Genomic DNA, 15,131 nt, shown 5'->3' on the forward strand with positions numbered 1-15,131 from the left:
GGATGAAATCGGGCATTATCATGGAAGTGTATGGGGCCCTTTAGATTTGGGTTGGTTATATTATTTCTGTGGCTGCTTTATTTTTACACTGCAATTTAGATTTCAGTTTGAACACACCCCACCCAAATCTAACTCTCTCTGCACATGTTATATCTGCCCCCCCCCGCAGTGCACATGGTTTTGCCAATCTGCTAACAAATTTGCTGCTACGATCAGGTCTGAATTAGGGCCTAAGTACAGTAGTTGCTGCCATGTTGTTTTCCCTGCTTGACTGTATCAGTAAATTGGACTACAGAAACACAATGCTCCAGTATTCCAAATTATTATGGAAAAATGGTATAACAATTCCCATATATGTGCCTGTACTTGTTTTATGCAGCCAGACCTGTACAACATGTGCCATTTTTACACAAGAATTAAAAGGGCACATTTTGTTTCTTATTATATAGATAGTATCCAATTAATATGAACTTCAAATCATATTTAGGATCTTTGCTGCAGCCCCCCAAGGAATTAAAGCAGAGGTGCCAAGAACAAAAAAAATAACCATTTATTAATTTAGTTTCTAATTAGAGATAACAATTAATTCACAATGTTGGACATTTTCTAAAATTTCCCTGACACTGAGTATCACAATGGAATTTCAAATCTCTCTTAAAACCGATACACGCTAGATTTTTTCCATTGATTTGTGCAATGACTACGGTTTTGATCGATCTATCGTTTACATTGTCTAGTACACAGCGAACAATAAACCATGCATCTACCCACGCTCGTTTGAAGCAGGTCGTCAGTCTTCCATGCATGCAGCTCAGTCCTTTCAATCCCAGCAGAGCAGATCGTTATTCGTTCAGATTGTTTGTAAAATCGCTCAGGGTGTACGCTCAATATCATTTGTCAGGGAGTTCAAGGTAAATCGCTCATCTTCCGAATTATTCATCTTTCACATCTTCAAGGTCTTCTAGTGTATTTGGGCCTTCATTATGAGTTTCAAAAGCAACACATTGGGGGTAATTCCAAGTTGATTGCAGCAGGATTTTTGATAGCAATTGGGCAAAACCATGTGCACTGCAGGGGAGGCAGATATAACATGTGCAGAAAGAGTTAGATTTGGGTGGGTTATTTTGTTTCTGTGCAGGGTAAATACTGGCTGCTTTATTTTTAAACTGCAAATTAGATTGCAGATTGAACACACCCCACCCAAATCTAACTCTCTCTGCACATGTTATATCTGCCTCCCCTGCAGTGCACATGGTTTTGCCAATCTGCTAACAAATTTGCTGCTACGATCAGGTCTGAATTAGGGCCTAAGTACAGTAGTTGCTGCCATGTTGTTTTCCCTGCTTGACTGTATCAGTAAATTGGACTACAGAAACACAATGCTCCAGTATTCCAAATTATTATGGAAAAATGGTATAACAATTCCCATATATGTGCCTGTACTTGTTTTATGCAGCCAGACCTGTACAACATGTGCCATTTTTACACAAGAATTAAAAGGGCACATTTTGTTTCTTATTATATAGATAGTATCCAATTAATATGAACTTCAAATCATATTTAGGATCTTTGCTGCAGCCCCCCAAGGAATTAAAGCAGAGGTGCCAAGAACAAAAAAAATAACCATTTATTAATTTAGTTTCTAATTAGAGATAACAATTAATTCACAATGTTGGACATTTTCTAAAATTTCCCTGACACTGAGTATCACAATGGAATTTCAAATCTCTCTTAAAACCGATACACGCTAGATTTTTTCCATTGATTTGTGCAATGACTACGGTTTTGATCGATCTATCGTTTACATTGTCTAGTACACAGCGAACAATAAACCATGCATCTACCCACGCTCGTTTGAAGCAGGTCGTCAGTCTTCCATGCATGCAGCTCAGTCCTTTCAATCCCAGCAGAGCAGATCGTTATTCGTTCAGATTGTTTGTAAAATCGCTCAGGGTGTACGCTCAATATCATTTGTCAGGGAGTTCAAGGTAAATCGCTCATCTTCCGAATTATTCATCTTTCACATCTTCAAGGTCTTCTAGTGTATTTGGGCCTTCATTATGAGTTTCAAAAGCAACACATTGGGGGTAATTCCAAGTTGATTGCAGCAGGATTTTTGATAGCAATTGGGCAAAACCATGTGCACTGCAGGGGAGGCAGATATAACATGTGCAGAAAGAGTTAGATTTGGGTGGGTTATTTTGTTTCTGTGCAGGGTAAATACTGGCTGCTTTATTTTTACACTGCAAATTAGATTGCAGATTGAACACACCCCACCCAAATCTAACTCTCTCTGCACATGTTATATCTGCCTCCCCTGCAGTGCACATGGTTTTGCCCAATTGCTAACAAAAATCCTGCTGCGATCAACTTGGAATTACCCCCATTATTCTGTCTGACATGTAATATGTCGTGTATCTAATCAGAAGCTTTCAAGTATAACTTTTCCTTATTTTTTAGGGTTCTACTGCATGTACTAAGCTTTGGAGAGAGATAAGCCTTAAAAAGTGAAACAGTGGAAAGTGATAAAGAGTGATAAAGTACCAGCCAATCAGCTTCCTAGCTGCCATGTTACAGGATGTGTTTGAAAAATGACAGGAGCTGGTTGGTTGGTACTTTATCACTTGGGGGAGTTGTACTAAACAGTGATAAGAGTGGAGATATTGTCCATGGCAAGTAATCCGCAGCTCTGTGTACTTTTGTAGTGTGCAAATTATAAATGTTACATCAATGCTGATTAGTTGCCATGGCTCATTTCTCCTCTGGTTCACTTCTCACAGTAATTTGTACAAAAAAAATCTTGCGGGTAATTGGCTATAGGGCAGAATGGATGGTGTAATGGTTAGCATTACTACCTAAAAGCACTGAGGTCATGGGTTCAATTCCCACTGTGGTACTAACTGTGTGGAGTTTGTATTTCCTCCCCTTGCTTGCGTGGGTATCCTCCGAGTACTTCGGTTTCCTTTCCACAATCCAAAAATTTACTGGTAGGTTAATTGGATCCCAACATAATGAACCCTAATGGTAATGTGTGTATGTGTACATGTGGTAGGGAATATAGATTGTAAACTCCACTGAGGCAGGGACTGATTTGAATGGACAAATATTCTCTGTAATGCGTTGCGGAATATGTGTGCGCTATATAAATAACTGGTAATAATAATTCCTCCATTGTATTTTTCTACAGACTTACTCTGCCAAACAAAATGTACAGTGTCATTCAATATTTTGTGACAAAGGTTTAATCTATCAACAAACACACATTTCACACAAACAAGTTGATCAGAGAAGTGAAAGTTTAATACCTTATATACAGCATACAAAGCAATAACTCAGGTTATTTTTATTTTCCATAAAATTGTTGGTCGCAGACCACAGACACCAGACTAAATCCATATTTACATCTAATAGAAAAAACAGTATAGTTTGTACAGTACATAAAAAAGTAATTTAAATTACATACAGATATTATTCACAGTTACAAAATAAAATGCTAAAAATAAGCATGTTTTAACTTTCATTATGTATACTGCAAGTGTCATTCAGTTGCTTAGAACAACAGAAAGGATGGACTGATGTCTTAGAATCTGGACGTGCACTATTACTGTAGATTTAAAAAATGAAAATGAAATTTATGTCTATTCAATAGGTTGATCAGAAACGTTTCGCAATAACTCGCCAAATGCAGCTAAGTTTAATGCATGTTTTGTCGTAATTCAACCTAAATCTCAGAGGTGAATTTCTCATATATTTTAACCTAGGCATAGTGTGCCAGCATTGATTTTAGGTGTTCAATATATGATGCTGCTGCAGTCTATTTTGCAATTCTTAGCTTGTATGAAGTTACGTTGAATGTAAAAATATGCCCCTATGACCAAGTAATGCTTTTTGTGCTGAATAAGGGTTGCACACAAGTCAACCTTCAATTACATCTGCATGGTCTTACCGAAATTGGTATATGCACAAATGCCATATCGCTAACTAGTTATGCCCAGTCAGCTACAGGCAGAGATGTGACTGAGAGGTGTACGCTCGGGCCGGGGTGGTTTGAGATGGAAAACCAGCCTTGGAAATTTACATAAGCAGCACTAATAGGGATGCATTCTGATGAGAGGGTGAAGTCCGATAAGGTGTTGGGGGAGGGATCCCTCCTCATAGGGCCTGTTTGTATGCAATTGTGGATTATCTTGCATCTTTTGCTGCAGTCGTGTCTGACAACTGGGGTGGATTGGGAACTAAAAGTGACCCTGTAAAATTTTGTAGAAGTGGCTCGATATGGGCAGCACAAGAGGTGTAGCCATGGTAGCATCATTGGATGGCAGAGTTGCTGTACTGCAGAGATGGAAGAACAGATTGCATGGGGACAATGTAGTGTACTGAGTATGGTGGGCTGCCTGGCATGTGGGATGGGGGGGGGCACATGACAACACATAAAACAGGCCCCACAGACTCGTTGGCCTAGCAGGAATCCTCCTGGTGAGCCCTATGGCCAATCTGCCCCTGCGCTCTGGTACGGACAGGCACAGTGATAAAAACACACAGGATGCATCTGCAAAATGGGCTTGCACGCGTAACTATGCATTAGTCACTTTATGTGCTGACTTATTATTCAGTCATTCCAAGAATTAACGCATGAAAGCATGTTCCATCTGTACTATATGTACAGACAGCAATATGTCTGGTCAGCAGAGGTCAATGCAAAGCCCTCCCAATCAGTCACTGCCTTCTTCCCAGGCACTGTGACTTGTAGGCTATTCTAAGGCAGAGTTAATTTATCTTTGCTAGTGTACTTACAAATTAAAGTATATACAACCTAAACAGTATAATGGGACAACAAAGGAAAATCATCATAAACTAAGACAAAGGAAAATCATCTCTGAGAATAATGACTTTCCCATGCATTTCCCATTACTGAGTTAAAATAATTTTAAGTTAAATAACACCAAAAATAGTGCATCATATTCAATCAATTTTGATGCATGCCTTTCCCTTTGTTAGTACCCATCACATTTGGGAAATTATTGGTTTATTATTCTTCCATTCATCAAATTCAAATGTTAAAGGGCCCATACATCAGTGGAGTATTGGGGCAATTTCCTGTTCTGCCAATTCCTGGGTCGGGGGAACAGGGAAATACGATATGTTTGAAATCCTTTATTTGCTGATTCCAACCAAAGAATGATCGGGATTGCCAAGTTGGGGATTTTTGACATGCTGTAATTTGCTAATTTTCCTACAGATTAATTATAATCGATGTTGGATCGGCAACAGGTGATCACCCAGTTGATTTATGTATGGCTCGCATTACTCTCTTTCTCAAACATACAGTACTTTACTTTTTTAAACTGTTGTCATACTTCTGTTAATATTTCAATTTATAATTTTTATGTACATTTCAATTTTATATTTAACTAGATATGTTATACACTTAACTGTGTATCTTACAGCTTCACTGTCACAAAAAACTGCATAACTATTATTTAAGGCAAAACATAAATGTATGATTTTATTTATTTTCCATAATTTAGAATAGAAATACAGCATTTGTGTTTAATTATATATTAGGGTATCCGTTATTATGACTTTCTCTCTCACCCTTAATGCCACCAACTAGATCATAGTATTTTCAATACTAGAGCTCAGAGAGTCAGCGAGACTAAATGTTGTACAAGGTTCTTGCAGAGATGCAGTGAAGTAATTCTAGATCAATATAGAGTAACAGAAAGAAAACAGGACATTCTGTATGGGATTTTTTTTGTGGCACTGTTGTAGATTTAAAAAAATTCCTTATACTGTAAATGTACTTTAGGACTTCCCTGAATGGTTCTATTAATGTCTGTTTGAAGACCGATCTTCAGAACTGTAGTCTCAAGATGATGGCTCACCATTGATTTAAAGTCTCAGTTTCCTTTGATTACTATTAATTTTAATACTATCAAACACTTTATTTACTTTACGAACGTTATTTGTATAATCATGGCAGTAGACCACATAGACCATCCAACATAATACAATCCCAATGTACATATGTATTTAAATAGAGTCACAATGTAGGTAATTTATAATTTAGAAAATAAAAATACACATAAAAATCTACTTACAGTATTTCATAAACTAAGACATATTGGAAGTCCCTGCCCCGAGGCTTACACTATAAGGTTAGTTTAAAAGAACAAAGATACAGTACAATATAGAAATGCTATACACTGTACAAATTCAACTTGGTTTTAACATAAGAATCATATATACATATTATAATGTACACAGTACATATGAAATTCCAGGGCATTATTTTAATATAATTAATAATAATACCTTTAAAAAAACAATTTACATTATTTCATTCATAGTTTTATGTGCTTATTATAATATTATTTGTTTTGTTGTCACAGTTACATAAAGCATTATGACAGAAGGTGTATAATATTCAGTCCTTGTGTGACAAATAATATTGTATTACTTTGTGCTGGGCAACGGTATTCTTAAATGTCCCTGCATATATGTTCAGCCAATGAGCATTTGTGATGCAGACAAATATACATCCCAACTGTATGTCCCAATTTAGGTGGGACAGTAGCATCTCTAAGGGACTGTTTTGATATCCCAACATTCAGCACTTTGTACGGATTTCTTGGGCTATGAATGGGTGCAATTTTTAATGCAAGGTGTTATTCAAGGGAGGGAATGAAATTCAGAAGCAGCAAGCTATCCCAGTGGGACACATCACCTGCATAACAGGACAATGCTCCTTTGAAGAGGGGTCATTACCATGTGCTCAAAAACAAACTTAAAATTTGTGAAGGTACCATTCTGAGCCGGATCTAACAAGGCTTCAATTTATTGGCCAGTGGGTATTGAGGGGCTTGGATTATTGAAACCTATTTTTGTGTGATCCTTTTGGAGAAAAAGAGAAGATAACTTGGTCCACAAAGCCATTTTTGCTACCATGATGAAGAATACACATACCTGAGATACAAACAACCACAGCTATACATGTGAAGTGTATGTAGAGAAATACCAGGCTATAGACAAACTCATTTCAGTTTAGTTGGGAATAAGGATATATATTACCTCTCAACAGTAACAACTGGAAGTTCAAGACAAATTAGAATACCCAAGATAAGTGAAAGCCACACTCCCTGACAAGTCACACTTATTTTGACCACCAGATTCAGGACTGTTGGCAGGTATGGCACATAGACAAATTGCTGAGGAATTTTTAATGATTTGCGACTTAAACTAGGGAATTAGCTTTTGAGTAAAACCAATCATTGACTGTTTTAGAACACATACTTTTTTTCTATTAGAGAACCCATCAGTTTGCACAATATAAAAAGAGAGCACAGCAAATACAAATTTATGGCTCAGTATTTGTGGCAAAATGGCATATGCTTACATTGCGAGGAGAGTCACAGTTCTTGTCATGTTGGAATTCTTTTAATGTCTCTTTACTGGAATTTGAGCTTGTATTTGATGATGCGGCTATTTGAATCTATAAATAAAGTAGAAAAATCAATATGTTTAAAAAAAAATCATCATTGACATTAAAGCATTAAAGAGAAGTTGACTTATCAGTGGAGAAAATAAAGCTGCACAAAATGGCTGCCTGCACAATAGGTGACACGCCCACTGTATATAAGCTTAAAGAAACAGCAACAATTTTGTAATGAACTTTGAGCATTAACTGTAGATATTTTTATACAAAACCTAAATTCAGGGAATAAAATCCAGGCTGTTAAAAAAAAAGTTACAATTGGATATTACTATGGAATATTAGATCATTTTATTTATTTCTTGGTACATACAGTATGTACATACCTAAAAGAAATACACCTTATTGTGAAGTAAGGCTTACTGTACTTGTACTATAATTATTATTATTTTTATAAATAAACTGCAATTTTAACAAGAAAATCTTATTTCTCTATATATTTGCATTTATTAATATAAGCGAAGACCGAGATTAAACAATGAGCCAGGTTCGTGTTTCTGGGTTTTCTTTTGGTTTGATATTTTAACCAATTGGGCAGACGTATTAAGCCTGAAGAATTGATAAAGCAGTGATAAGTGCAAGGTGATAATGCATCAGCCAATCAGCTCCAATATGTAAATTGACTGTTAGGAGCTGATTGGCTGGCGCGTTATCACCTTTCACCTATCACTGCTTTATCACTTCCCCAGGCTTAATACATCTTCCCCAATGATTTCTCCACCAGGGACATACTGGGGCTGTCTAGCAGCCATGGCGATGTAGTGTGTTCACACAAAAAGTTTATGTGGTTATGGCACACGGCGGCATTCCACAAGTCACTGGGGCCTGGCCTCACAGCAAGCCCTCATGTCTCTGTATGCTGCACGGACAAGCAGAGCACCAGGAGTCAGAGATTCTCAGCCAGCCCCTGTCTGTGTGTGCCGGGCAGCCAAGCAGAGAGCTTTCCCAGACCTGGTCTCTCTGTAAGGCCAGCAGTAGTGGATCTTGCCACGGGCAAGCAGGACTTTTGCCCGGGGCGCCGCCTTCTGAAGGACGCCGACGCCATCCGGAGGGCGCCGCACCATGGCAAGATCCGCTACTGTTTGGCAGTGCCCCCCGCTGTGTCCCCCGCTGTGAAGGGAACTAAACGCTACCCGTCTACTTTCCCTTCGTGGAGAAGACCTTTGCTGTGCGGTGCGCAATGACGTCATTGAGCACCGTACAGCATTGTGGGACTGGCACAGACGCTAGGGGTCATAATTGACCTCTAGTGTCTATCTAAGCTGTGCTATGGGAGAGACATCATGACGTCTCTCCCATAGATGCGAGGAGAGAAGCGGCGCCGGCAGAGGTCTGCAGCGGTCGGGAATCAGGAGCAGGGATAGTACAGGGGGCACAAATTGGCGCACAACTCTACAGGGGGCATAACTGACCACACCCCTGTATGAAGCCATGCACCTATTTTTCACCCGGGGCGCCACAAGGGCTAGAACCGGCCCTGACGGTCACACCAGCCATCATCTCTTCTGGCATTTTTCAGATGTGCCAGATGGGCAGTTCGACCCTGGGTTTCATGTTATGCTTGGTGATGGAAGAAAGGTGGGACATCCTGAGCTATGCATGGGTTGCTCCCCTTTTTGACACTGGTGAGTGGCAAGGCCTTAATGGTATTTTATGATCTCTTTGCCCCTTCGTCCGCTGCAACTGTTTTTTCTTCTCTAGTTTGACTTGCTATCAGTAAATGATTAACACATTTTAAAAGCAATATTTTGTCTGTGTCATTATTTATTTAGCATTAAGTTATGTGTAGTCGTTTTTAATCGTTTGTCTAGCATTAGCTCCTGTCTAACACTGAAGGAAATGCAGAAATTCTATGCTATAGTATATTAATACAAAGCAGACTAGAAAATTATTACAGAACGATTTAGACAAAATGTCAAACTGGGTCTTGATAAAGCAGATTAGATTTAATGAGGATAAATGTAGGATTATGCACCCAGACTATAGTAATAACTATGTAAGTTATACTTTAAATGGAATATAGGCAGAAAAACTGAGATGGAAAGGGACTTCAGAATTGCAGTTGACATAAAGCTGATTAGCAGCACAAAGGCAAATAAAATCCTAGGATTGCACAAATGAGAGGATAAGTGCATATAATTTAAATATAGTACAACCATTGTATTATTCACTAGTTAATCTACTTCTTGAATACATATACAGTTTCAAGCATCTTATACCAGTGATAAGAAACATGGTACAAACAAGGGCTGCATGGGCAGTTCTCTATCCTTCAAAAGGGCTACACATTACTCTTATTCTCAGTAGAAAGTTTTAACAACGCATTTAATCAAAGAAAACAATCCATGTGATGTCAAAACAGTAGAAACTTAATTGTAAACAGGATCATTTAGGGGGTCTTTCCGAGTTGATCGCTCGCTAGCTGTTTTTAGCAGCCGTGCAAACGCTAAGCCGCCGCCCTCTGGGAGTGTACATTAGCTTAGCAGAAGTGCAAACGAAAGGATCGCAGAGCGACTATAAAAAAAAATTGTGCAGTTTTAAGTAGTGATGAGCGGGTTCGGTTTCTCGGAAACCGAACCCCCCCGAACTTCACGCTTTTTACACGGGTCCGAGGCAGACTCGGATCTTCCCGCCTTGCTCAGTTAACCCGAGCGCGCCCGAACATCATCATCCCGCTGTCGGATTCTCGCGAGGCTCGGATTCTATCTCGAGACTCGGATTCTATATAAGGAGCCGCGCGTCGCCGCCATTTTCACACGTGCATTGAGATTGATAGGGAGAGGACGTGGCTGGCGTCCTCTCCGTTTAGAATAGAAATAGATAGTGAGAGTGAGACACTTGATTTACTGGAGCTTAGGAGTACTCAGAGAGTGCAGAGTTTACTAGTGACTGACCAGTGACCACCAGTGCAGTTTTATTATTATTTAATATAATCCGTTCTCTGCCTGAAAAAAAAAACGATACACAGTGACACAGTATACCATATCTGTGCTCAGCCTCAGTGTGCTGCATCATCTATGTATATCTGACTGTGCTGAGTGCTCACTGCTCACACAGCTTAATTGTGGGGGAGACTGGGGAGCAGTTATAGCAGGAGTACATATATTTAACAGTGCACACTTTTGCTGCCAGAGTGCCACTGCCAGTGTGACTGACCAGTGACCACTGACCACCAGTATATTGTGATTGTCTGCCTGAAAAAGTTAAACACTCGTCGTGTGGTGTTTTTATTCTATAAACGCATTCTGCTGACAGTGTCCAGCAGGTCCGTCATTATATAATATATACCTGTCCTGCAGTAGTGATATATATATATTTTTTATATCATTATCATCCAGTCTATACTAGCAGCAGACGCAGTACGGTAGTCCACGGCTGTAGCTACCTCTGTGTCGGCAGTCGCTCGTCCATAATTGTATACCTACCTGTGGTGGTTTTTTTTTTTTCTATCTTCTTCATACTAGTAGTTAACTTTAGGAGTCTGCAGTGCTGACAGTGTCCAGCAGGTCCGTCATTATATAATATATACCTGTCCGGCTGCAGTAGTGATATATATATATTTTTTATATCATTATCATCCAGTCTATATTAGCAGCAGACGCAGTACGGTAGTCCACGGCTGTAGCTACCTCTGTGTCGGCAGTCGCTCGTCCATCCATAATTGTATACCACCTACCTGTTGTGTTTTTTTTTTCTATCTTCTTGATACTAGTAGCTTACTTTAGGAGTCTGCAGTGCTGACAGTGTCCAGCAGGTCCGTCATTATATAATATATACCTGTCCGGCTGCAGTAGTGATATATATATATTTTTTATATCATTATCATCCAGTCTATATTAGCAGCAGACGCAGTATGGTAGTCCACGGCTGTAGCTACCTCTGTGTCGGCAGTCGCTCGTCCATCCATAATTGTATACCACCTACCTGTTGTGGTTTTTTTTTTTCTATCTTCTTGATACTAGTAGCTTACTTTAGGAGTCTGCAGTGCTGACAGTGTCCAGCAGGTCCGTCATTATATAATATATACCTGTCCGGCTGCAGTAGTGATATATATATATTTTTTATATCATTATCATCCAGTCTATATTAGCAGCAGACACAGTACGGTAGTCCATGGCTGTAGCTACCTCTGTGTCGGCAGTCGCTCGTCCATCCATAATTGTATACCACCTACCTGTTGTGTTTTATTTTTTTCTATCTTCTTGATACTAGTAGCTTACTTTAGGAGTCTGCAGTGCTGACAGTGTCCAGCAGGTCCGTCATTATATAATATATTCCTGTCCGGCTGCAGTAGTGATATATATATATTTTTATATCATTATCATCCAGTCTATATTAGCAGCAGACGCAGTACGGTAGTCCACGGCTGTAGCTACCTCTGTGTCGGCAGTCGCTCGTCCATCCATAATTGTATACCACCTACCTGTTGTGTGGTTTTTTTCTATCTTCTTGATACTAGTAGCTTACTTTAGGAGTCTGCAGTGCTGACAGTGTCCAGCAGGCCCGTCATTATATAATATATACCTGTCCGGCTGCAGTAGTGATATATATATATTTTTTATATCATTATCATCCAGTCTATATTAGCAGCAGACGCAGTACGGTAGTCCACGGCTGTAGCTACCTCTGTGTCGGCAGTCGCTCGTCCATCCATAATTGTATACCACCTACCTGTTGTGTTTTTTTTTTCTATCTTCTTGATACTAGTAGCTTACTTTAGGAGTCTGCAGTGCTGACAGTGTCCAGCAGGTCCGTCATTATATAATATATACCTGTCCGGCTGCAGTAGTGATATATATATATTTTTTATATCATTATCATCCAGTCTATATTAGCAGCAGACGCAGTACGGTAGTCCACGGCTGTAGCTACCTCTGTGTCGGCAGTCGCTCGTCCATCCATAATTGTATACCACCTACCTGTTGTTTTTTTTTTTTTCTATCTTCTTGATACTAGTAGCTTACTTTAGGAGTCTGCAGTGCTGACAGTGTCCAGCAGGTCCGTCATTATATAATATATACCTGTCCGGCTGCAGTAGTGATATATATATATTTTTTATATCATTATCATCCAGTCTATATTAGCAGCAGACGCAGTACGGTAGTCCACGGCTGTAGCTACCTCTGTGTCGGCAGTCGCTCGTCCATCCAGAAGTATACTAGTATCCATCCATCTCCATTGTTTACCTGAGGTGCCTTTTAGTTGTGCCTATTAAAATATGGAGAACAAAAATGTTGAGGTTCCAAAATTAGGGAAAGATCAAGATCGACTTCCACCTCGTGCTGAAGCTGCTGCCACTAGTCATGGCCGAGACGATGAAATGCCAGCAACGTCGTCTGCCAAGGCCGATGCCCAATGTCATAGTACAGAGCATGTAAAATTCAAAACACCAAATATCAGTAAAAAAAGGACTCAAAAATCTAAAATAAAATTGTCGGAGGAAAAGCGTAAACTTGCCAATATGCCATTTACCACACGGAGTGGCAAGGAACGGCTGAGGCCCTGGCCTATGTTCATGGCTAGTGGTTCAGCTTCACATGAGGATGGAAGCACTCAGCCTCTCGCTAGAAAAATGAAAAGACTCAAGCTGGCAAAAGCACAGCAAAGAACTGTGCGTTCTTCGAAATCACAAATCCACAAGGAGAGTCCAATTGTGTCGTTTGCGATGCCTGACCTTCCCAACACTGGACGTGCAGAGCATGCGCCTTCCACCATTTGCACGCCCCCTGCAAGTGCTGGAAGGAGCACCCGCAGTCCAGTTCCCGATAGTCAGATTGAAGATGTCAGTGTTGAAGTACACCAGGATGAGGAGGATATGGGTGTTGCTGTCGCTGGGGAGGAAATTGACCAGGAGGATTCTGATGGTGAGGTGGTTTGTTTAAGTCAGGAACCCGGGGAGACACCTGTTGTCCGTGGGAGGAATATGGCCATTGACATGCCTGGTGAAAATACCCAAAAAATCAGCTCTTCGGTGTGGAAGTATTTAAACAGAAATGCGGACAACATTTGTCAAGCCGTGTGTTGCCTTTGTCAAGCTGTAATAAGTAGGGGTAAGGACGTTAACCACCTCGGAACATCCTCCCTTATACGTTACCTGCAGCGCATTCATCATAAGTCAGTGACAAGTTCAAAAACTTTGGGCGACAGCGGAAGCAGTCCACTGACCAGTAAATCCCTTCCTCTTGTAACCAAGCTCACGCAAACCACCCCACCAACTCCCTCAGTGTCAATTTCCTCCTTCCCCAGGAATGCCAATAGTCCTGCAGGCCATGTCACTGGCAATTCTGACGAGTCCTCTCCTGCCTGGGATTCCTCCGATGCATCCTTGCGTGTAACGCCTACTGCTGCTGGCGCTGCTGTTGTTGCTGCTGGGAGTCGATGGTCATCCCAGAGGGGAAGTCGTACTCGTAAGACGACTTTTACTACTTCCACCAAGAAATTGACTGTCCAACAGTCCTTTGCGAGGAAGATGAAATATCACAGCAGTCATCCTGCTGCAAAGCGGATAACTGAGGCCTTGGCATCCTGGGCGGTGAGAAACGTGGTTCCGGTATCCATCATTACTGCAGAGCCAACTAGAGACTTGTTGGAGGTACTGTGTCCCCGGTACCAAATACCATCTAGGTTCCATTTCTCTAGGCAAGCGATACCGAAAATGTACACAGACCTCAGAAAAAGACTCACCAGTGTCCTAAAAAATGCAGTTGTACCCAATGTCCACTTAACCACGGACATGTGGACAAGTGGAGCAGGGCAGGCTCAGGACTATATGACTGTGACAGCCCACTGGGTAGCTGTATGGACTCCCGCCGCAAGAACAGCAGCGGCGGCACCAGTAGCAGCATCTCGCAAACGCCAACTCTTTCCTAGGCAGGCTACGCTTTGTATCACCGCTTTCCAGAATACGCACACAGCTAAAAACCTCTTACGGCAACTGAGGAAGATCATCGCAGAATGGCTTACCCCAATTGGACTCTCCTGTGGATTTGTGGCATCGGACAACGCCAGCAATATTGTGTGTGCATTAAATATGGGCAAATTCCAGCACGTCCCATGTTTTGCACATACCTTGAATTTGGTGGTGCAGAATTATTTAAAAAACGAGAGGGGCGTGCAAGAGATGCTGTCGGTTGCCAGAAGAATTGCGGGACACTTTCGGCGTACAGGCACCACGTACAGAAGACTGGAGCACCACCAAAAACGCCTGAACCTGCCCTGCCATCATCTGAAGCAAGAAGTGGTAACGAGGTGGAATTCAACCCTCTATATGCTTCAGAGGTTGGAGGAGCAGCAAAAGGCCATTCAAGCCTATACAACTGAGCACGATATAGGAGGTGGAATGCACCTGTCTCAAGCGCAGTGGAGAATGATTTCAACGTTGTGCAAGGTTCTGCAACCTTTTGAACTTGCCACACGTGAAGTCAGTTCAGACACTGCCAGCCTGAGTCAGGTCCTTCCCCTCATCAGGCTTTTGCAGAAGAAAGAAAGATAACCCAGCGCAAGCTGATAATATTCAAATATCCGCAGCCTCTAAAGTGGGTATGCTCCTCCCACAAAATGACAAAAAGACTAGAAAATTTCCTTCCACAAGTGGAAAGAAGGTAGAGGCGCTGATATGGGAATATTATTGAAACACACG

The 15,131-nt window shown here is 40.9% G+C and overlaps 1 protein-coding gene across 2 annotated transcripts in view; it reads right to left on the reverse strand.

Annotated features, from left to right (window-relative positions):
- The window catches only part of LUZP2 (leucine zipper protein 2), a 1,124,237-nt gene that overhangs the window by 87,113 nt on the left and 1,021,993 nt on the right, over positions 1-15,131 (reverse strand). For both annotated transcript variants that reach the window (XM_063944341.1, XM_063944342.1), the window contains exon 10: positions 7,397-7,492. In XM_063944341.1, the coding sequence (XP_063800411.1) occupies positions 7,397-7,492 (96 nt within the window). The remainder of the gene's footprint in view (positions 1-7,396; positions 7,493-15,131) is intronic.

Source organism: Pseudophryne corroboree, chromosome 11 (genome assembly GCF_028390025.1).
Source record: "Pseudophryne corroboree isolate aPseCor3 chromosome 11, aPseCor3.hap2, whole genome shotgun sequence".
Lineage (NCBI taxonomy): Eukaryota > Metazoa > Chordata > Amphibia > Anura > Myobatrachidae > Pseudophryne > Pseudophryne corroboree.